Source organism: Apteryx rowi, unplaced genomic scaffold (assembly GCF_003343035.1).
Source record: "Apteryx rowi isolate R43461 unplaced genomic scaffold, aptRow1 scaffold_782, whole genome shotgun sequence".
Classification (NCBI taxonomy): domain Eukaryota; kingdom Metazoa; phylum Chordata; class Aves; order Apterygiformes; family Apterygidae; genus Apteryx; species Apteryx rowi.
Window position 1 is genome coordinate 298,602 of NW_020451074.1, and position 20,109 is coordinate 318,710.

Sequence of the window (20,109 nt, forward strand, 5' to 3'; positions counted from 1 at the left end):
AACCGAGCGCCCCCGCCGCGGGGGAGCACGGTTATAATTTATAGGAGAGATTTATTTGAAGAAATATTACAACATATAAAAACTACATAAAGTATTAATTCCCACTTGTACAAAGCGGCCGATTATTTTCAATACAATGCGTCATAAAAACGCCCTCCCCTTCCCCCCCCACCCCGATCCCCCCGGCCATGGCAGCGGCGCGGGGACGGCAGGCCCGGCCCGGGCCCCGAAACAAAACCCAAAATAAAAACAAAACGGGGGGGGGGCAAAATAAATCAGTGCATGTTTGGGAGTCCCAGAGCGGAGACAGGAGCGGCAGGCGCTAGTCAGCGGTTTCCATCTTCTCCGGGCTGCTGGTCTCTGCGGAGAGAGGGGGGGGGGGTGAAGGGGCCGCCCCGGGCAGGGGGATTCGCCCCGGTGGCGGAGGGACACCCCCATCCTGTGCATCCCCACCACGGGGCCGGGGTTCCCCAGCCTCCCGCCGGGGTTCATCCGCTCTGAGTGGCAGGAAGCCCCCTGAACATCCCCAACGGGGTTGGGGGAAGCCTATCCCAGCCGGCAAGGTGGGATCCTGGGAAGTGGCCGCTCCCGCCCTGCTGCGAGGAGGGGGCCGCTAGCCGGAGCTCGGCAGCAGGGATTCGCCCCCAGACCTACCTATGGTGTCTTCTTTCAGCTTTGCCAACACACACGACTTGATCTCCAGCCCAATGGCTTTGGCTAGAGGAGGAGGCACTGCATTCCCGACCTGCCGATGGAGGGAGGGTCACGCTGGCGCTGGCTCCGCTTGCCCAGTGTGCTGGGGAAGGGGGCCACGCTCCAGCGGGGGGCCAGGGCCGCGCTCCGGCAGGCTCCACTCACCTGTCTGTGCTTGTCGAGGATGTTCCCGAAGAGCCGGTAGGTATCAGGGAAGCCCTGGGACCTGGCGCACTCCCTCACGCTCACCACCCGGTGCTGCTCCGGGTGCAGCACCCGGCCCTGAGACAGCAAGCGAGACGGGAGGCAGCTGAGCCAGGGCCGGCGCCGAGCCCCGGGGCTGCGTTTCAGAGGCATGCAGGACCCGGCGAGGCCACCAGCGCGGGCGCCAGCCGCGCACCCACCTGCTTGCCCATGGGCTCCGGGTTGGTGACGGTGGTGCTGAAGAAGCCGTCCCACTCCAGGCGCCCGTAGAGCCCGGCCCAGTGGTTGTGCCGGTTCCCGGTGTGGGGCAGGCACCAGGGGATGAGCGTGTTGAACTGCCGGTCCGCGGGGTCACAGGGCTTGCCTGGGGGAGACGGGGAAGGGTGAGGGGGTGGGCGCTGCGGGGTGCCGCGACCGCCGAGGGCCCAGTGCCTACCTTCCGCACACGAGCACACCCCCCGCAGCGCCCCGGAGCTGCTGCGGCCGTTCTTCTTCTCATGGTGCGTGTACCGCAGCTTCCGCGTGGTCGTGCCATCCGACAGCCGCACCTCGATGTTGGGCAGGTCTCGCCAGTCAGAGCCAGGGGCCAGGGGGATGTGCCTCATCCGCGCTGCGACCAGAGCGCTCATGTCCTGCAGATGCCAAGACCCGCGTTATCGCCCACCGCCAGCCGACGGGGACTGGCCCCCGGACCTTGCCGCAGGGCGAAGGCAGCAGAGGGGCGCAGCTCAGCCGAGGAGCAGGACTGCAGCCCTGTTCCCACCTCTGGGAAAGGCTGTGGGAAAGAGACAGGTCCCTGCACCGCTGCAGGCCTTGTCTTCCCTCCCGGAGTGGGAAGGAGTCTCCGGGTAGGCGCACAGGGAGCGCTTTGGGACGCACGGCCTCTCTCGCTCCCCGTTTGCACAGCGTTGCCCACGCAACATCCCTGACCTAACCTCAGACCCGCATCTAGGCACGGCCTCCCCCCACCCTGCTTGCCATCCGCATCTGGTGGATGCTGGTGCAGCACGAAAGCAGCACTGCCCGGCCCCCCGCAGAGCCCCCGCACCTTGCAGATATGGTCCCTGAGGATGGGCTGATACTGAGAGCCCCGGATCTGCCTCTGGAACCAGGACTGGGGCTCCCCGTTGTAGGAGATCTCCAGGGCGGAGGCTCCGTTCCTGACCTCCGGCAGGTCGGACATGGTATCCCGCACCGTGATGGTTCGGAAGGGGCCGGAGTACGTCCTGGGAGGGAGGAGCGAGCAATGAGAGCGGCCTCCGCCCGATGCCCACAACGCTCGTCCTGCCCCTGTGAACGCCCCAGCCCCGCACTGTTTCGGAGGCTCACCGGGTGATATTGCTAACGAACTTCTTGTCATCCACCACAACGCTCAGCTGGCAGGCACGGGGCGCGAATACATGCAGCGGCTCAGGGAACATGGGTAGCTTCTCACCAGGGGCTGCGGCAAGAACGATGGCTCTCCGTCGCGTCTGGGCCACGCCGTATTGACCAGCCTGGGAACAAAAGGACACTCCTGAGGGGACAGCAACAAGGCCTGGAGCGTCCCCATCCAACCAGCGCCCTGAAAGGGCCGCAAGCGTCCCCTCCACCGGACCAGGGGAAGAAGAAACCCAAAGAACTTGAGCAGTAACAAAGCAGACTGCTCCTTCAGAGGTTATAGTTCATCGCAGAGCCAGGTTAGAGGAGAGTTAACTGCCTCAGGACCCGCTGTTAAAGGAAGGGCCCTGCGCGCATGGTCTCTGCCGCGCTCCGGCCGCGACTGCCCTACCTGCAGGACCCCGAAGGTGCACTGATAACCCATGCGGACGAGGCATCGCAAGGTGAGCTTCAGAACCATGGAGCGCTTGAAGGACACGAAGTTCCTCACATTCTCCAGCAAAAAGAACCGTGGCCTGTAGTAGTCACAGTAGCTACGAGGAGAAAAAGGGACACGTGAGCAGAGAGACAGAGCAACATTCGACGCCTGGGTTCTTCAGGACAAGCCCCCGACCCGCAAGCTCCTCACTGCTGCCTGCTCACCTGAGAAAGGAGACCACCAGGGAGTTCTTGAACTTGGAGTAGGTGCGGGAGTTGAAGCGATTCATGCCGCTGAAGCCTTGGCACGGGGGACCGCCACACAGCATCTCCACATCCCCCTTCTGCGGCAGCTTCTGCCCCAGAGAGTTGGTCTTCTCACCAGACATGACCAGCTTCAGCAGGACGTTGCAGTCCTCCGTGAACACGGTAGTGCCAGGATTGTTCAGCCGGAAGGCCTGGGCGGCTGGCTCCCACATCTCGATGGCCCAGAGCGTTTCCGACACACCTGGGGAGGGAGGCAAAGCAGAAGGTCTTGCACTTGTGCAGCGAGGATTTCCTCACACCACCTCATCCAGCTCATGCTCCATCCCAAATGCGGCACCCAGGAAAAGGGACTGAGACACCAAGCAGGAACTCGGCGTGAGAGGCCAGCACTGATTCCCATCTCCCCATGGGCTCCGGTCATCTCCCAGCTGCTGTCCCGGCTCTGCGGCTCACCTGCCTGGTGGAAGCCCTCAGACAGCCCTCCACAGCCAGAGAACACGTCTAAGGTACGCAGCTTGGGCAGCTTCAGGTCAGCCGGCTCCTGCTCACTCTGCTCACAGGTCACAGACGATTTCCCTTTGCCTTTGCCTGCAAACAGAGCCCAGATCACATCAAAAGGCAAAGTCATTTCCTCCTCTTAGTGCTTACAAGGCAAATTCTTCTCCCCTCCTCCGCAGCAGTTAAAACACCAGCTTAAAGCACCTTTCTATCCATAATTGTTTCACTGCTATTGCCAAAATACACCCTTGCATTTGGAAGGGAAGTTCCTCATCTTTCCCAGTGCAATTCCTTTCCATCCAATGGCCCTTAGCCACAGACCATTTCTGCGGGTAAGGCTGGAGCCATGGTAACTCACAGGGCAGCTCCCCGTATCGGCAATGTTCCCCTGTGGTAGCAGGGTACGAAGCCCCGCACTGTGGAGCGACCAACCCCGGCAAAGGGCTTCAAGATCTCTGAGGGCACCACAGAACAGGGACAGCGCAAAGCACAAGGGACCCTACATTGTCACTGCAAGGTTTATTTCAGAGAGATTAGGCCTCACATGGCTTTCTCTTAGAAATAAAGCTGCAGACCACATAGCTGCATCCTGTGAGAACATCAGAGCAGGAGAAGTACACAGAAACATCTGGTTAGCAGGAGGTCTTATCTCTACTCCACAGCAAGTAACGGCAGACATGAACTGGTTCACTGGCTCGAGACCTCCCCAGCCAGAATTACCTTTCCCTTTCCCTTTCCCCTTCCCTTTATTCCCAGAGCTCCGTGCGTGGTTTGGAGGATCTTCAAAGTTCTTGGTTTTTGCATTGTAAGCCTGGGAAAAGAAAGAGATCGGGACACCTTACCACAAAGAGCTAAGAAACAACACAAACATTGCCAATAACCCCATCTGCACCGTGAAAACTGAGGGAACAACGCAGGAGCAGCGCTGGGGCGCGCAGAGCATGCGCCTTGTCTCCCGGCATGGCCTCAGGGCTGTCTGCCCTGCACAAGGTGCCAGAGAGGCCACTTGAGGTCTGAATGCGGCCCTTCACCTCCACAGAGAGCAACCGCTCCAGGGACTGTTAACAAACTCCTGGTGGCTTTTAATTTAAAGTATCCTTTCTATCTGAGACTTGGTCCCCCAAAAGACTGTGAAGTTCTGCGTGCAGCTGCAGACACTCATTCATGTGATGGCACCGCTGCAGAGGAGAGCCCTGGACTTGTGGTGAACAGCCCAGCGCAGCACTGCAGGATTTCCATGGCGCACATGCAGAGCTCGACACCCCTGCTCAGGCGCAGTCCCCTGGACTCGGCACGCCTGGGGACACAGCCAGGCCTGCCGGCTTCTGGCTCCCGCAGGACCCTCACCTCCAAGAAGTAGAAGCGGTCGAGCCCGCTGGCAGAATAGTCCTGGATGCTTTCCGTTAGGTCCTCCCCATACACCACAGTGCAGCGGCCCTGCACGGCCCGGAAGTCAACTGTTGTCTCCTCATCGCTCCAGTACAGGAGGTTGATGTCAGAGTGGTAACTGGCTTTCATGGACTTGTGCGTGTTCTCGGGCCTGCAGGGAAAGAACACCCTGGCTTGGGGAAAATGTTCCAGGAAAGCTCCTCACCCTGACCCAGCCCAGGCTCCAACGCTCGTTCTGCTGCACAGCTCTGTCTCCCCAGAGAGAGGAGGATTTATTTCCTCCTTCTGCACGTTTACTACCATCGCCTGGGCACAGCACCAAAGGAAGGACTTGTTTCATACCAAAGGGAGCTTTCTGGGTTTTCCTGGGAGAGAGGAGGGAATTGGCACTGAAGTTGGTAAACAAATTTAAAAGCAAAAAGATCTTAAGCAGGTAGAGCTGTTATGCTCAAAGTGTACCCGGTCTAAGTGTCTACATTCCTCTCTTGCTGCCAAGGCTCTTTGCACACATCTCCCCATGGTGCGTGGGAGATGACTAAGAGCCTGTAAATGTTTGGGTAAACACCTGCACCCCGGGATGGTGCTGGCGATGCTGCTCAGCACCAGTCTGCTCCCCGACTGGCAGGGAAAGCCCACTCAAGCAGCCGCACTAACCGAACAGAGATGCTCGAGGTACCTGTCTCAGGAGCATCCTTGTGTTGGAGGCACAGAGCTCTTCCCAGCCTCAAGAAGCCGGGAAGCAGGGTGAGCCCCTTCCTTGCCGCAGCTCGCTCTGCACCCACGTGGCGCAGACGGGCTCCCAACAGCGCGGCCCCGACGCCGCTCACCTGTAGAACTTGTAGATGCGTAGCTTGATGTCGGCCTCGTTGGGCTTGCCGTTGCTGCGGATGTTGCAGAAGATCTCTTTGATGCGGCCCACGCGGTACGGGTCAGGGGCATCCAGGTTGCTGCCCTTGATGTACTCTGAGTACTTGCGGTAGTGCTCCGGGTGCAGCTCCTCATCCACCGCCTCCTTCTTGGGGCGCTTGGCCGGGCTGGCAGGCTTCATACTGGGGAGCACGGGAGCAGGTGAGGGAAGGAGGCTGGGATACCTCTTTGCCCCAGGACATGGCAGCACAGAGCATTCTCCTCCCCCATCCCTGCCTGCTTCAACCTGGTCTCCTCTCCACGTTGCAGGGTGGCGGTGAGGATGGCCAAGCCACCCGCTCCGCAGCGCACTGATGTTTTACAGCCAGACTCTATCACAGCCCCCCAAACCAAGATACCTGCAGGTTGCTACCCCCAACCCTCTTCCCAAAGAGAGCTTTGCCCTAACTCTTGCTATAATTATAGGCAGCAGGCAGAGTCTTGTTCGATCTTTCATCTACTCGCAGCCAGTCTCTTTCTTTGGAAGGAAAAAAATACACAGGGATTTGAGTTCATCAGCCAAAAYACAGTGGTTCAGCAGTCAGGATTGCCTTAGCAAAGAAAAGTCTCGCAATTTAATGTCTGCAGGTGAAACCAGTGATAAGGGCACCTTTATTTCTAACCTGAGCTTTTGTAATTGAGGGTAATGGGTGCTTAGTTCACAGGCAGGATTCATACTGCCCAGGGACTGCTATATCCTCTCCTACCTAAATGCTGGACAGAATAGTGTCCTTAGAAGTGCTTACAGCCCCCTGCAAGCACCAACCTGAAGGAAAAGGCTTCCGGCAGGAGGTAGACACCGTCTCCTACCCTGTACTGCACTCCATTCTTGGTTGCCATTGCGTAGAACATCTTCCCATCCCCCTCCTCCAGGGGCTCAGCCACTTTGGGTATCTCCTTTTGCCTCACCTCGTCTAGACGTGTGCAGCTCATGCAGAACCTGCAGGAGAAGGACAGCAGAGCGCCGTGACGGGAACCCCGGGGAGGCTGACCAGGGTGCAGCCCGGAGCCGAGAGGCGCCAGCTGCGGCAGAGCAGCTCCAGCAACGGGATGGCAGCTCCCCCTCGCCCCAGCAGTCCGGGGTGGTCAGGGCTGCCTTTCACACACTGAGTGACAGTTAAAACAGGTCCCTCAGCTGGCTGGGTCGAGGGAAAGGATACTGGCTGGCTCTGCCTTCAGCTCTGTGCTTGTGGAAGCATTGCAACAAGCATGTTCTCCTCCTTCAAAGTCTGTTGCCTGCCAGCCAGGAGGTGAGCAATCATGCCACTACTGAGCAGCAAGCTGCGGCTAAATTTAGTCCTGAGCGTGGCTGGAAAGCTCCTCTGCGATGCCCTGCAAGCTGCTTTCCCACACGCACTCACTTATATTTGTTGTCTTCTGTGGGCTGAGTTTTTGGAGGAGACTCGAACCGAGCGTACTCCTGGTCGTACCACATCTGGTAAAAGTAGGTTCTCCCGTCGTCTTCCACCATCTTGATCTCCATATCCAGCCCACCCTGCTGGGAGAGAGATATTCACAGGGTCTGGCACCGCTGGGTCTCTCCTGGCGGCTGACGTGCTATTAGCGGCCGCAGCCAGCCAGGATTTGCAGGGCTGTCACCCACCTCCATGGACCAGTTCTCTGAAGGCGCCTTGTAGATAACTTTGACTTTGCCGTGGATGTAGGACAGCTGCATGTCCTCGCACTCATCCACCAGAAAGAGCTCCAGCGGGTCAGAGGTGGCTCCCAGGACAGTGTCTGAGCCAGGGCAGAACCAGTGGGCATGGAACATCTGGCCGCTGCTGTCCTCCCACATGGCAGTCACCCTGGGAGGGAAAGGAGCCTGGATTATGGGGCGCCAAGAAAGGGCCGCAAAAGAGCAGGCGCATTGCTCTGAGCCTTGCCAGAGCTAAGAAGACCTTAGACAGCAGCAYGGCTTGGTGGGGAGAGCAATCAGTGTTCCCCGCTCCACCCCTGCTCTGCTGAGCAGCCCTGGCAGGTCACATCAGCTGTGCCTGTGCAAACCCACCCCACCGCGAGCAGAGACCCAGCTTTTCAGCCCCACAGCACCAACCGGGCGAGGTAGAGGGGCTTGGTGGGATCGTCGGGGCTGACGGAGACACAGTCCCCCACCTCCAGAGTCTCCGAGTCGATGCACACCTTCTGGTAGTAGTCCTTCTTCCCATCGCTCTGCAGAGACATGGGACAGTCGGAGAGTCCTGTTAAAGCCCTGTGACAGCGAGCAATACAGCCGCGTGCCTCTGCCTGGAAGTGGCCAACGCAGTCCCCTTCACAGCCTGACCACGCGTCCCGGCTCCGTCAGCCGCAGCAGGAGGGAAGCAGGGCTCCCCTTTCCCACTGGGTTAGCTGCACACATGCCTGCCCCACCTCACCTTGATGGGCTCCCCCACCCAGGAAATGCGGCTCTTGTTCTGCTTCTTCTTCCTGCCCTGCAGCATCTTCTTGGGCGACGGCATCTCGGGGATGTTGTCATCCACTTCTTCATCCTCATCAGCTTCTCGGACAGCCAGGTTGGGGCACCTGGGGACACGGTGACCGTCATTGCAGCAGGGCTTTGTGCAGGGACCAGCCCAGATGGGGCACCAGCAAGGCCAGGCTGAGTCCCCCCATCCCTCTCTCCTGAGCAAGGGACTTCCACAGAGGCCTGGGCCAGCTGAGATCCTGCTGCCCGCCCCTCCAGGCCGCCCCAGGGGGACGTACCTCCTCTGCAAACAGGCCTGCTTACTCCGTCCGCTCCCCCCAAACTTCACCATGTTCTGGCAGGCCTTGCACTTCCCACACTCAGGCTGCTGACAGACCTGCAGCAGGGAGAGAGGGCAGGGTGAGCACGGGCAGACGCAGCAGAGATGCCCCAGGCAGGAGGGACAGGGACTCAGGGGAGCTTGGTGCCCTCAGGAATCGTTCCTCTATCCTGAGGGATGCAGCATCGGGGTGAACCCGCCGTGGGGCAACCCCAGCAGGGGCTGGGATGCTTGGGGTGGAATACGGGCAGGATATCAGGTCACTGCGGCTGGCTTCGTGCAAGGCTGCAGTTACCTCGCAGACGCCACAGCGCCGGCGCTTCGTAGCATTCTCCTTATCGTCCTCCTTCTCATCCTTCTCGATCTGCTCAGAGAAGAAGGTGTCGAAGATGAGGTACACCAGCTTGGTGGTAGTGGCCTTGGTGGGGCCTCTGTCCTTGTCTATTTTGGTGGGATGCCGGATGGCCTGCCGCCTCGCAGCTCGCCTGTAACCAAGGACAGGACGGTGAGAGGGGAGCCTGCACCTCGCGCCGCCAACAGCTCACAGCCCCCACCATGCAATCCCCGACAGCTGGACAGCCCGTGACCAGGGGAAAAGATCCCCAGGGAACAGAGCTCACCGTGGGGTGCCTGACAGTAAAGGACCACAGCAGGAGCCTGCAACAGGCTCTCCACGCTGGTGGAAACCAGTTCCGCTCCAGGGAGCAGAACTCAAGCACAAGCCGCGACTTGCACAGGGTCCCCAAGAGAGGCTGCAGCAGCACAAAGAGCAAGGCCAGGCGCCAGGGTGCCAACCATGTGACCTTCCCTCCCCTGGGGCAGCAGTGGGCAAAGGGTTTTCCACAGTGCCAGTTTCAGGACAATTTCTGCCCAAATCTCTCAGTGTTCCCTGTGCAATGAAAGCATCCAGTCCAAATCCTCAAGTCATCCCAGCTAGTAACAAGCAAAATGGTTATCCTGAAGTGATCCTACGTGCAAAGCATCTAGGCGGATGGAAACTAACCTGCTGAGCATCTGGGAGGCGGCAAGGCCAATGACAGCAGAAAGCCCGAGAGACAGAGGCTGCGCCCAGAAAGGCCGGGGGGCACAGGGCTTACCTCTTCCCCAGGGTGACTCCGGCCAGCTTGATCAAGTCTCTCATGCAGGGTGTGATGAGGACGGGTGGCTCGTCGCTGTCCCCAGCTTCGTCGTAGCTTTCTACCTGCTCCACCACGAACTGGGCATGCCGCAGGAGTGAGTCCTCTGTGAAGCGGTTGAAGTTCAGCCCTGCGGGAGGCACTGTGGTCTGCAAGGACAGGTAGGTTAGGGAAAGGACGGCAGTGCAACACCCCTACACTGCACAGCGTTCCCCCAACCGCTGCAGGTGAGGAAGAGCTGCAAAAGCCAGCTTCTGGGAGGGCAGACAGCATCTCCTGCGAGGCTGGAACCCATCTCTGTGTGGGAGGAACAGCAGCGGTTCCCCAGGCTTTCCCTTGCGCCAGCTTTGTCTCCCACACAAACAGCAGCCACCAAGCAACACCAGAGCACGGGTGATTTCCCTTTGCATACTTGGTGCAGCCAGCTGTCCCTGAGACCAGTTGGACACGGCACATACAATGCTCCCAACCACCTGCCACGAGGCCACACTAACTCACTACATGTCATCAGGTAACTGGGACTACTCTGGAAAGGACCGGCCTTGTGGCTGTCAAGCGAAGGCACACGCTGCTGCCAGCCGCTCACCTCGATCTTGTTCAGCAGATCCTCGTAGCTGACGTCACGGTTGTTCTGCAGGAACTCGACAACAATTTTGCTCATGTAGATCTTCTCTTGCATGAGTGCAAAGATGGGCGCGTACTCCTCGCTGGGCTCCATCAGGATGTAATCCGCAAAGGCTGCGGCAAAGAGAGAGCGCAGCAGATGGTAAATACTGGGGGAAGTTAGCAGTAAAGGCTGAGCTAGGACTGCAGCGGTACGGGTTCTCGGGGGGAGGCTAGCCTGTCCGGACTGTTACAAGGGACAGCACCAGGATACGACCTAAGCGCACAGGGAAGCCCAGAAGCAGCTCTACCACTAGCCAGGGCCAACATTCACCCAGCTATCAACGCCAAAGCAGCAGGGGCAGGAACTTGAGGTGGGGCACAGACTAGCATTCACACTACCCATGGACTAGTCTTTTATTCTTGGTGTGCTGTTACCTAATTAGAAACTACAGACAATCCAGGGTTTTTCTGTCACTAAAAACTCCATTTGCTGATGCACAGGAGAGTTAAATCCTCTGATATCACCTTTGCTTTGAACAGAACAGGTTATTGGAAGGGTTATGTTCCTTGCAGAAATGGTGAAGGGAAAAGCTTTTAAACCCCCCAAAACTCTGCTTCTTCTTCCAATTCAGCTAGAGAGCAGGACACCGAGAAAAAGCCAGCTGGGACATTGAAAGGCAAGAGCAGACTGGGGCCGGGCACTTCTCCAAGACTTTTCTCAACACAAACATTTCTAGAAAGTCCAAGGAGTGGAGCAAGAAAGCAACAGATCGCTGCAACAGAGGTCAAGAGCAAATAGAAAGCTCCTTCTGAGAGTGACCCCGACCAGCCTGCACATTGCATTGACACCCTCCTGTGGAGGAGGACCTGGAGGACAGGTCCTGCCTGGGAAGAGAGGCTGCACGCCTGCTGCAGGGAGAAAACGCGTCAGGCCACCTTGCTCATCCCAGTTCTCGCAGCCCGATCGTCCCTCCCCGCAGGAGGGGTGCGCACCACAAGCCTCGGGTCTTGCGCAGGGGACCGTTCACAGCTGTGAATGGACTGAGCTTGGCAGGAGGTTTTATGCAAGGTTAGCATAAACCGAATTGCTGCTGACTGAGCTAAATAAACCCAAACCAGAGCATCAGCACAGTCTTCCACCTCTGTTTCATGTCATGTGCTTGAAGGTGCAAGTTCACCACAGCAGCAACATCCACGAACCCACACGAAGCTTTTCCAACAGTCAGATGTGCAGCACAGACACTTAACCCAATGCACTGGGGCTCTCTCAGCCAAGCCTCCCGCCCCTTGCACACCCACCTGTGGTGAAGCCGATCAAGGCCTTCTCCCCTCCATCAAAACCCGTGATCCACCAGGCATTTATGGGTCCCAGCTTCTTGGCTCTCACACCACCTGAAGGGGAGAAGACACAGATTTCAGTCCTTGGTGCAGAGGTCTTGCTGCCCCACACCCAGACAAACAGCAACACAAAACGCTGCTCGGTCAGAACCAACTCCATTTTGCCCATAGCATCGAGCCAAGAGTTCAGGGGAAACAGCGGAAGCCCGGCAGCCTGATGCTGCTACGTTTCAGCTCAGAACCAGCGTCCCCACGTGCCTTGCAGGCACAGGCAGAGCAGCACCCGTTGCCCGCTCCTTGCTGCCAGAACCCATCCTAGAGCACAGGCTGATGAGAGCAGGGGAGGACATCCCGCTCACAGTCCTCGAGGCTCCTCTGAGCCAGACTCACCGTCCAGACATGGGTTGTCATCATATATCGGTTTCACGGCACCGCTGAAATACAGCTCTATATTCCTCTCTATCAGGCCAGTATCAAATGGGCACAAGTGACCTCGTTTGTCATAGACACTGTTGGGAAGAAAAATGAGGAGAAAAGTTTGTAGCTTGTGCATTGCACCAAGAGATTTAAAAATAAAGCGTTTCCCAGCCAGTTTCCCTGGACGGAGGAAATCTCACCTAAAAGAGGTGACTTTATGCTGCGGCAAGTCCTCATAGCTTTCAAACCCATCTTCGTTAGCATCAAAGAGAGATAAGCGCTCATCTGTCAGCATTTCTGGCTCCTCCAGCTACGTGAGAGAGAGATACGAGTGCACTGAAAGAGTTAGCGTGACAGCGTTCCCCAGAACCAAAAGAGGGAGCAGCAAGTCACTTACAGCATCATCAGGATCCCCCTGGAAGAACTTGAGGTCAGGGTCATCGAGGTACTGTCTGCAGTCGACGCACTTGGGAGGGGTGGTCTGCGAGATGCAGAGGATGGCATGAGCTTCTCTCTCACCACGCTTCAACCCACGACACAAAGTTCCTTCCCCATTAAACAGCCCTACACTTTAGTCCAGCCCTCCTTTCCAAAGTGTCCAGGTAGCCAAACAGTGGCTGATGCCCTCACTTCAAGGTGGCATTCTCTGCTCCACCGCCAAGGGAGGTCAGCTCTTGCCCTGGCCCAGCTCACGCGGGCTGTGATGCTCTCTAGCGTGCCTCAGCCTCTGTTTTTTGGAAGCTGTGTGTGCCAGTAAGGGCATTATTTTTCCCTTAGTGAAGCCTAACCACTGCTTGGAACAGCTGAAAAAATAAGTGCCAGAAGTGCTGAGACATGAACAAGAAAAGCAACTTACTTTAGCAGGCGGTGTAGTTTTAACCTGAGTAATTTCATCTTTTATCTCAGACCTGAGTGCAAGAACATATAAAGAGAAGGAATAAAGATACAGAGCAGCATAACCTCCCAGGTGCCCCCTAAAGCTGACGTGGCCAGGAGGGTAGAGCGGCCCGCGAGCCTCACAGCAGTGCGGAGGGCCCTGGAGTCCCTCCTCTCCCAGCACGGAGGTCTCTGCGCTCTGCCCACTCCCCCGCATGCTGCTGATCCCCCTGGAAGAGGCCAGGGCAGAGACACCGCCTGGGGCGGCTGGATCTACGCTACAGCCTCGCAGGAGGGATGGGAGCAGACATTTGTTTAGTCCAGTGGCACATCTGGACAAGCCAACTTTTAATGGCACTCGAACACTTCAGTCGCTTGGGCCAGAGCCAAAACACAACAAAGAAACCTGACAACGCAAAGAAGTTTGGTCCGAACGGGAGCCAGGCATCGGTGGACCTGGGCCGTGAAGCTCAGGGGCATCTTTTACCTTCAGCAACAGAACAACTAACTGCAAGCGCAAAGCAGAAGGATCTCTGAACCAGTCCATCGTTCCAGGTGCTTCATCACTGAAACATCTTCCTCTTGGGAGCTAAACCGCCCCGATTTACACAGCGCTGCCTCCCTCCCGCACTAACAGTGCCAATGCAGACAGAAACGTTCATTGCCATTGAGTCCTTCACCGCTGTCTTCTGCTGTGGGCAAACACAGGCACCAACATGCACCGGCCCAAACACCCCATCAGAAAATACACGTACATACAACTCTCCTTCTTACCCTTCTTTGGTTTCAATTTTAATCCTTTTCTCATCTTGTTCCTTGAGGGGGAAAAGGAAGAAAAGGCCTAAGAGGAGGATAGTGCCTGTGTCTGGAGCGCACGATGCCCTCCAGAACAACATGCATGACCACAGCTTGGTGGTGGCCCAGCCAGGACCTCGTCTGCGAACAGCTCCGGTACGCACCTCTTCCAGCTCCTCTTCCTCCTTCTCCACGCTTTTCTCTTGCTTCACTTCCCCATTCACCTCCTCTGACTTCCGTTTGTTGGATCTGCCAGTTTTAAACACAAAGACTCAACCCTTGGGTTCAACACCAGAAGCAAAGAGCTTTCCAGGGGGGCAACAGGCTGGACTCCAGGCAGGCTCCCCGACACCGGTCTGCAGCCTGAAGCAGGGCTCCTCTGGACACTGCCCAGCTGGCCCTCGGGGCCAATCCTCCTGGATAACCACAGACCCGCAAGTTTTGGGAGTGAACCTATCGACCCCGAAGGCTCAGTGCAGCAGATGGAGGGAGAAGAGGGCCAAGGCCCCACAAGGACACAGTAGGGGAGGTACAGGTCCCAGCTCTGCAAACGTACTGACCCTTTGGAAAACATGGCCAGGATGGACGGCTGCCGGCCGGAGCTCCGAGTGACCCGGGAACTGGCAGGAGACTCTGTCAGAAAAACAGCAAGGAACTGGATTAGCGGCAGAGACTCGCTGCCCTCCACCTCTAGGAAACCCCTCCAGCAACACCCCAGGGCCTGGCTTTCACCACCACGAGCCGCGGGGCCGGGGCGGCAGCAGGTGAGCGACACCCTCCCTCGCGTTCCCATCTCCCGGGGCAAGTAGCAGAGGCCCCGGAACCCTTACGGGGGGCTCTGCTTTCCGCATCAGCAGCCCCTCCGCATCCCCAGGAGCCTCTGCACTCCTGCTTCGTATTTAACTGCAGCAGGTTGTTTCTGAGCACCAAGCTGTTGCTCTCTAAGTGTGTTTGAAGAGGCAACAAAACCAGAGCGGGGAGGTTAGAAAAGTGAAGGTTACATGTGTACGGAGCCCCTCGCACGAGGGAGCTGCACAGCGCGCGCTGCTACAGCCCGCGGCCGCTCGAGGAATTTCTCCTCGGCCTCCCGACACCTCTGCACCAGGTGGTCCTTAAAAGCAAGCGCGTAATGACGTCAGCCTGGCGCGCAGCTGGGGGAGCGCAGGGCGGCCGGTCACCTTGGAGCCGGGGCACCGAACGGCCCCAGCCCCGGAGAGCTGCGCTCGCCGGCCCTCGGGGCAGCCCTTCCCCAGGCCGGCCGGGAACCCGGCACGGGGGCAGCCAAGGTCTCTCCGCAGGGGTGCTGGGAGAGGGAAGGCAGCTGGGATGGGGGATTTGGGCCGCGTGGGCTCTCAGGGTCCCTCCCAGCCCTGTGGCCCCCGATCCGCAGGGAGAGGAGCCTCCCGGCGCAGCAGGGCGTTCAGGACCGCGCGGTGCCTCAATTACTTTTGCTCTCCCCGTTGGATCTGCTCCTCCTGGCCTTGCGGGTCCGCGGCGTGGGAGCTGACGAAGAGGAGGAGGACGAGGCTGCCGCTTCCTCCATCTCCATCGCGCTGTCCTCCTCCCCATCCGGCCCTGCCCGCTCCGAGTCCTCATCGCTCCCATAGGCGCCRTTCTTGGAGCAGCCGTTGGACGCCTGGAGCAGCGGCGCGGCGTCTCCATTCTCTGCTGAGAGCTCCCTGTGGAGCAGGGCTTTCACCTTGGCCAGGTACCTCTCCTGGGCCGGCGGGGAGAGAAGGGCATCGGTTAACTGCCGCCCGCAGCCTCAGGCCAGAGGCGCGGCAGGAGCGGCAGCGCCAAGGCAGGCCGGTCGCAGGGCCGCTCCGCATGCGGGGCCTCACCTCCGACAGCTCCTCGCGCCGGAGCTTGGTCTCGAGCTCGATCAGCTGGTTCTGCACGTCCGCTTGCAAGAAGCCATGGATGAGGCTCAGCTTCTCCCTGACACACTCCTGCGGGGACAGAGGTACGTGTGTCAGGCGGGCAAGGAGGCGGCGGCGGCCAGGGCCTCCCCGCGGGGCTCGTGCGGCGGCGGCGGCGTCTCCACGGGCTGAGCCGGGCCGAGCCGCCCGCCGCTCCTAACCCCCGGCGCCGCTCACCGGGAACTCCTGAGCCCGCGTGTGACATGACATGATGGCGGTTTCCATGACAACCAACAGCACCGACATGGGATTACGACCTCCCGGCAGGGCATGGGTCCAGGCAGCTGGGGAGGAGGGCCAGCGAGGGAGAGGGGCTCTCGCTTTACGCGCCCACGGCCCCGGCCCCGGCCCCGGCCCCGGCCTGCCCTGCCAGGGGTGGCGGGCGCCATCCCTTCCCCTTCGCCCCGCGCACGTGGCAGGGACGGGCCAGGGCCCCCGGCACGACGGCTCCCGCATCCCAGAAGTGGCCGCCGGGCCAAGAGCAAGGCGCGAGTAACGGCCTCCGAGCACTCCCTTCCATGCCACACCGATGAATCACAGTCTCGAGGCAGACGCTTAGCGCAAGAGTCACGTCCGTTCTGAGCGCTGGGGAGACGGCTCGGAAATCCCGCCGAATTCCACCAAAGCAAGCCGCTCCGCCAGCCCGGCAGGAGACACGGGCGGGCCAGGGCCGAAGGGAGCACCCTGTGAYGGGGCTGCTGCCGGGGAGCTCTTGGGCGCAGCCGCGCTGGACAGCAGCCCCGGAGTACGAGCCGAGCATGTGCAGCACCAAAAGCCCCGGGAAACACGGCTCTGGCTCCAGACGGTCCCCAAGAACAGGCACAAGCAGGGGATGGACGGATGGGCTGTGCCAGAAGCACTTACCTTCTCGCTCAGGCTGTCTTCATCCCGCTCCAGATCTTGCAGGCTGCAAGAGAAGTTTTGGAGGTCAGACCACCTCCCTGCCACCGAGTGATGAGGCAACAACAGACCTTGGCTCCGCAGGGAGGGAACGCCGGGAGGAACGGCGGGCAGGAACATCCGGAGCATGCCCCTGCGACCTGCTCGGGGAATGGCAGTGAGAGCCCGCAGGCCGCGGGCTCCCAAGGCGCCTCGACGGCTCCCCAAGCGTCGCCCTGCACGCGAGCTGCAAATGCAAAGCGCTGCCCAACTCCCCCATCCCGAAAGGGACCCCCGGACCCAGACGCCCAGCCGACCTGCCGCTCCGGGGCCACCGCTGCCTGGACACGGGGGCCCACGAAAGCATGGAGCCGCGGGGGCCAAGGCGCTGGCCGCGCGCCACCCCGGCCGGGGAGACAACACAAAACCCCCGGTGCAAGCGGCCACGTGTCGTTGTCCCGGCTCGGCCGCCGCGCCGCTCCGGCCCGCCGTGCCTCCCCGGCCGGGCTCGCAGTGGCACAAAGGCGCCGCAGCAACGCGGAGCTGGGAGAGGACGTTCGGCGCGGCCTCGGCGCCCTCCAGGCACGGCACCGCCCCGAACCGGGGCCGCGGGGAGGAAACCCGTCCCCACCGCCGCTCCCCCCGAGCCACCGCTTCCAGGCGCCGYGGGAGGCTCCCTGCAAGGAGCTGGAGCACGAGCGGAGCCCGCTGTCCGCCCAGCATCTGCCGCCGGCCGCGGGGACGGCTCTGGCAGATCCGGCCCCCCCCGGGAACGCCGAGCCAGGGCCCCCCGTGCTGGGGCGGACGCGGCTGTGCCGGATGGACGCGGCGCCCACCAGCTCCGAGCCGGGCGCCCCGCGCGCGCGACTCGCCTCTGGCCTCCCGCCCCCAGCGGCAGCGTTTCCCTCTCCTCCCGCCGCCCGCGTGCGATTCAACGCCCCATGGACCCGCTTTCGGTCGCCCGCCTGCCCGCGCCCCGGCGCCGTTCTCCCCTCTCGCCGYGGGGAGCGGTGGAAAGCCGGTGGCTCCGGGGGCCCCGCAGCACACGGGGGGGGGGCCAAGCCCACCGCAGGGAGCCGCCGCAAAGCCGCCCAGCCGCCCCCGGCGCCGGATGCCGGTCAATCTCGTCCCGGAGCAGCACCTGGGGTCGAGGGAGGCCATGCCGCCAGGGAGCCGGCGGCTGCCGGGAAGGCAGCGTCCGCCCGGGGCTGCTCCAGCGGAGCGGGGCACGGCGGCTCCTCCGCCAGGGAAGCGTCGCGGGGGGCCTGGCGCCAGCCCCGCTCCTGGCAGGGCAGCGGACAGATAAGGTCGGAGCGCGCCAAGGCTGTGCCGYGCGGCGGCGGCGGCAGCGGCGGCGGGCGCCCAACCGGAAGAGCCACGAGCCGTCGCCGGAGGCCGGCCGGCCGCACCTGGGCCGCTCGGTGCGTCCCCGCAGAGGCGGCCAAGCGGGAGCGGGGGGAGACGGCGAGCGCGGCCCCCCCCTTCCCGCCGGCCTGGGGACACCGGAGCCGAGCGGAAGGGACAATAGCCGCCGGGGAGCGCGGCTCGAGCCGCGCAGGAAGCGCCAGCCCCTCCATGCGCCCGCCAACGCTCCCCGCGGCGCCCGGGGGCCCCGGGCCAGGCCCCCGGCACGCCGGCGCCGGCACCCTGCTCGTGCCGGCTCTTTCCGGAGCGGAACGGGACGTGCAGGCACGGTTTTCCCGCACAAAATCCCGCCGGGGGGCACGTTCCCGTGGCCCTGTCCTGGGGGAAGGAAAGTTTGCCGGAGCGCCCCGTTTCCGCCCCCAGCCCCTCTCCTCTCCCGACCCCCCAGGAGAAATAACAACAGGAATTTCCGTGCCCATCTCTCCCGCCCAGACAAAGGCGAAGGCTGGGCGGCCCGGGGTTCTCCCGGCCGGAAAGGGGCCGGGTGCCCCCGGCCGGGCGCACCTTCGCTTCCTGCCCCGAACGGCGGCGCYGAGACAAAGCCGCCGGGGCGAGCCGGGGCGTCCCCAGGGCCACGTGGGGCCCCGGGCGCGGGGCAGCGCCCGCCTGGCCCTGCCACCTGCCGCGACGGGGACGGGGACCGGCCGCCCACCGCCGCCACGCGGGGACGGGGACGGGACCCCGCGGGGCAGTGCTGGGGGGTCGGGGTGTGGCAGGGGGGCTGCGCAGTGCTGCGCAGCACCAAGGGGGTCAGTGCGATGCGTGGGGGTGTCAGTGCAGCGTTGGGGTCAGTGCGATGCATGGGGGTGTCAGTGCAGTGCATTGGGGATGTCAGTGCAGTGCTGGGGGGCAGTGCAACACACGTGGGGTGTCAGTGCAGTGTTGGGGGTAGTGCAGTGCATTGGGGGTRTCAGTGCAGTGCTAGAGGGCAGTGCAATACATTGAGAGTGTCAGAGCAGTATTGGGGGGYAGTGCAGTGCATTGGGGGTGTCAGTGCAGTGCTAGAGGGCAGTGCAATACATTGAGAGTGTCAGAGCAGTATTGGGGGGYAGTGCAGTGCATTGGGGGTGTCAGTGCAGTGCTAGAGGGCAGTGCAATACATTGAGAGTGTCAGAGCAGTATTGGGGGGYAGTGCAGTGCATTGGGGGTGTCAGTGCAGTGCTAGAGGGCAGTGCAATACATTGAGAGTGTCAGAGCAGTATTGGGGGGYAGTGCAGTGCATTGGGGGTGTCAGTGCAGTGCTAGAGGGCAGTGCAATACATTGAGAGTGTCAGAGCAGTATTGGGGGGSAGTGCAGTGCATTGGGGGTGTCAGTGCAGTGTTGGGGTCAGTGCAATGCATTAAGGGTGTCAGTGCAGTGCTAGGAGTCAGTGCACTGCATGGGGACATCAGTGCAGCGCTGTGCACTGCTGGGCGTCAACGCAGCGTATAGCAGCGTGATGCAACATATGGGGGTCAGTGCAGTACGCTGCATGTGGGGCGGCAGTGCAGTGTTGGGGGTCAATATATGGCATGGGCTGTCAGAGCGGTGCACAGTGGTCAGTGCACTGCACGGGGCTGTCAGTGCAGCACTAGGGGTTCAGTGCATTAAATGGGGTGCCAGCACAGTGCACGGGGTGTCAGTGCAGTGCCAAGGCTCATTGCACTGCAAGGGGTGTCAGCAAGGTGCAGAAGAATGCAGTGCACTGCATGGGGGTGTCAGTGCAGCGCTGGGGGCTGGTGGGCTGCATGGAGGCGTCAGTGTGGTGTCAGGGCTCAGTGCACTAAATGCGGTGTCAGCGCGGTGCACAGGGGTGCAGTGCACCGCAGGGGGTGTCAGTGCGGTGTCAGGGCTGGGTGCACTGCAGGGGGTGTCAGCGCGGTGCACGGGGGTGCAGTGCACTGCACGGGGTGTCAGTGCAGCGCCAGGGCTTGGTGCACTGCACAGGTTGTCAGTGTGGTGTCAGGGCTCGGTGCACTGCAGGGGGTGTCAGTGCGGTGCACGGGGGTGCAGTGCACTGCACAGGTTGTCAGTGCGGTGTCAGGGCTCGGTGCACTGCACGGGGGTGTCAGCGCGGTGCACGAGGGTGCAGTGCACTGCACGGGGTGTCAGTGCAGCAGGGCGCTGCACGGGGGCTGTCAGCGCGGCGCCCGGGCTCGGCGCGGTGCACGGGGTGTCGGTGCGGTGCACGGGGGGTCCGTGTCGTGCACGGGGCTCGGGGGGCCCGTGCGGCGCGGCGCGGC

General features: G+C 61.2%; 1 protein-coding gene across 3 annotated transcripts; it reads right to left on the reverse strand.

Moving 5' to 3' along the window:
- Positions 1–31: 31 nt before the first annotated feature.
- On the reverse strand, positions 32–16,481 carry DNMT1 (DNA methyltransferase 1). 3 transcript variants are annotated; one of them, XM_026088748.1, is made up of 33 exons: positions 16,447–16,481; positions 15,505–15,612; positions 15,110–15,380; positions 14,224–14,296; positions 13,828–13,912; positions 13,643–13,683; positions 12,849–12,900; positions 12,390–12,473; positions 12,193–12,302; positions 11,966–12,084; positions 11,537–11,629; positions 10,218–10,369; positions 9,593–9,780; positions 8,791–8,980; positions 8,455–8,552; positions 8,127–8,274; positions 7,808–7,923; positions 7,358–7,559; positions 7,116–7,252; positions 6,521–6,694; positions 5,676–5,897; positions 4,807–4,999; positions 4,180–4,270; positions 3,415–3,549; positions 2,920–3,202; positions 2,669–2,810; positions 2,227–2,393; positions 1,946–2,123; positions 1,334–1,529; positions 1,098–1,261; positions 859–975; positions 655–745; positions 32–360 (listed from the first exon to the last, which is right to left on the reverse strand). In XM_026088748.1, the coding sequence occupies exons 3-33, from the start codon at positions 15,210–15,212 to the stop codon at positions 323–325; spliced, it is 4,182 nt and encodes a 1,393-aa protein (XP_025944533.1). In that variant the 5' UTR covers positions 15,213–15,380; positions 15,505–15,612; positions 16,447–16,481; the 3' UTR covers positions 32–322. The 3 variants fall into 3 exon arrangements, with proteins under 3 accessions (XP_025944533.1, XP_025944532.1, XP_025944531.1); XM_026088747.1 differs by lacking the exon at positions 16,447–16,481 and adding an exon at positions 15,760–15,825 and having other exon boundaries at positions 7,116–7,249; XM_026088746.1 differs by lacking the exon at positions 16,447–16,481 and adding an exon at positions 15,760–15,825.
- Between the last annotated feature and the right edge of the window lie 3,628 nt (positions 16,482–20,109).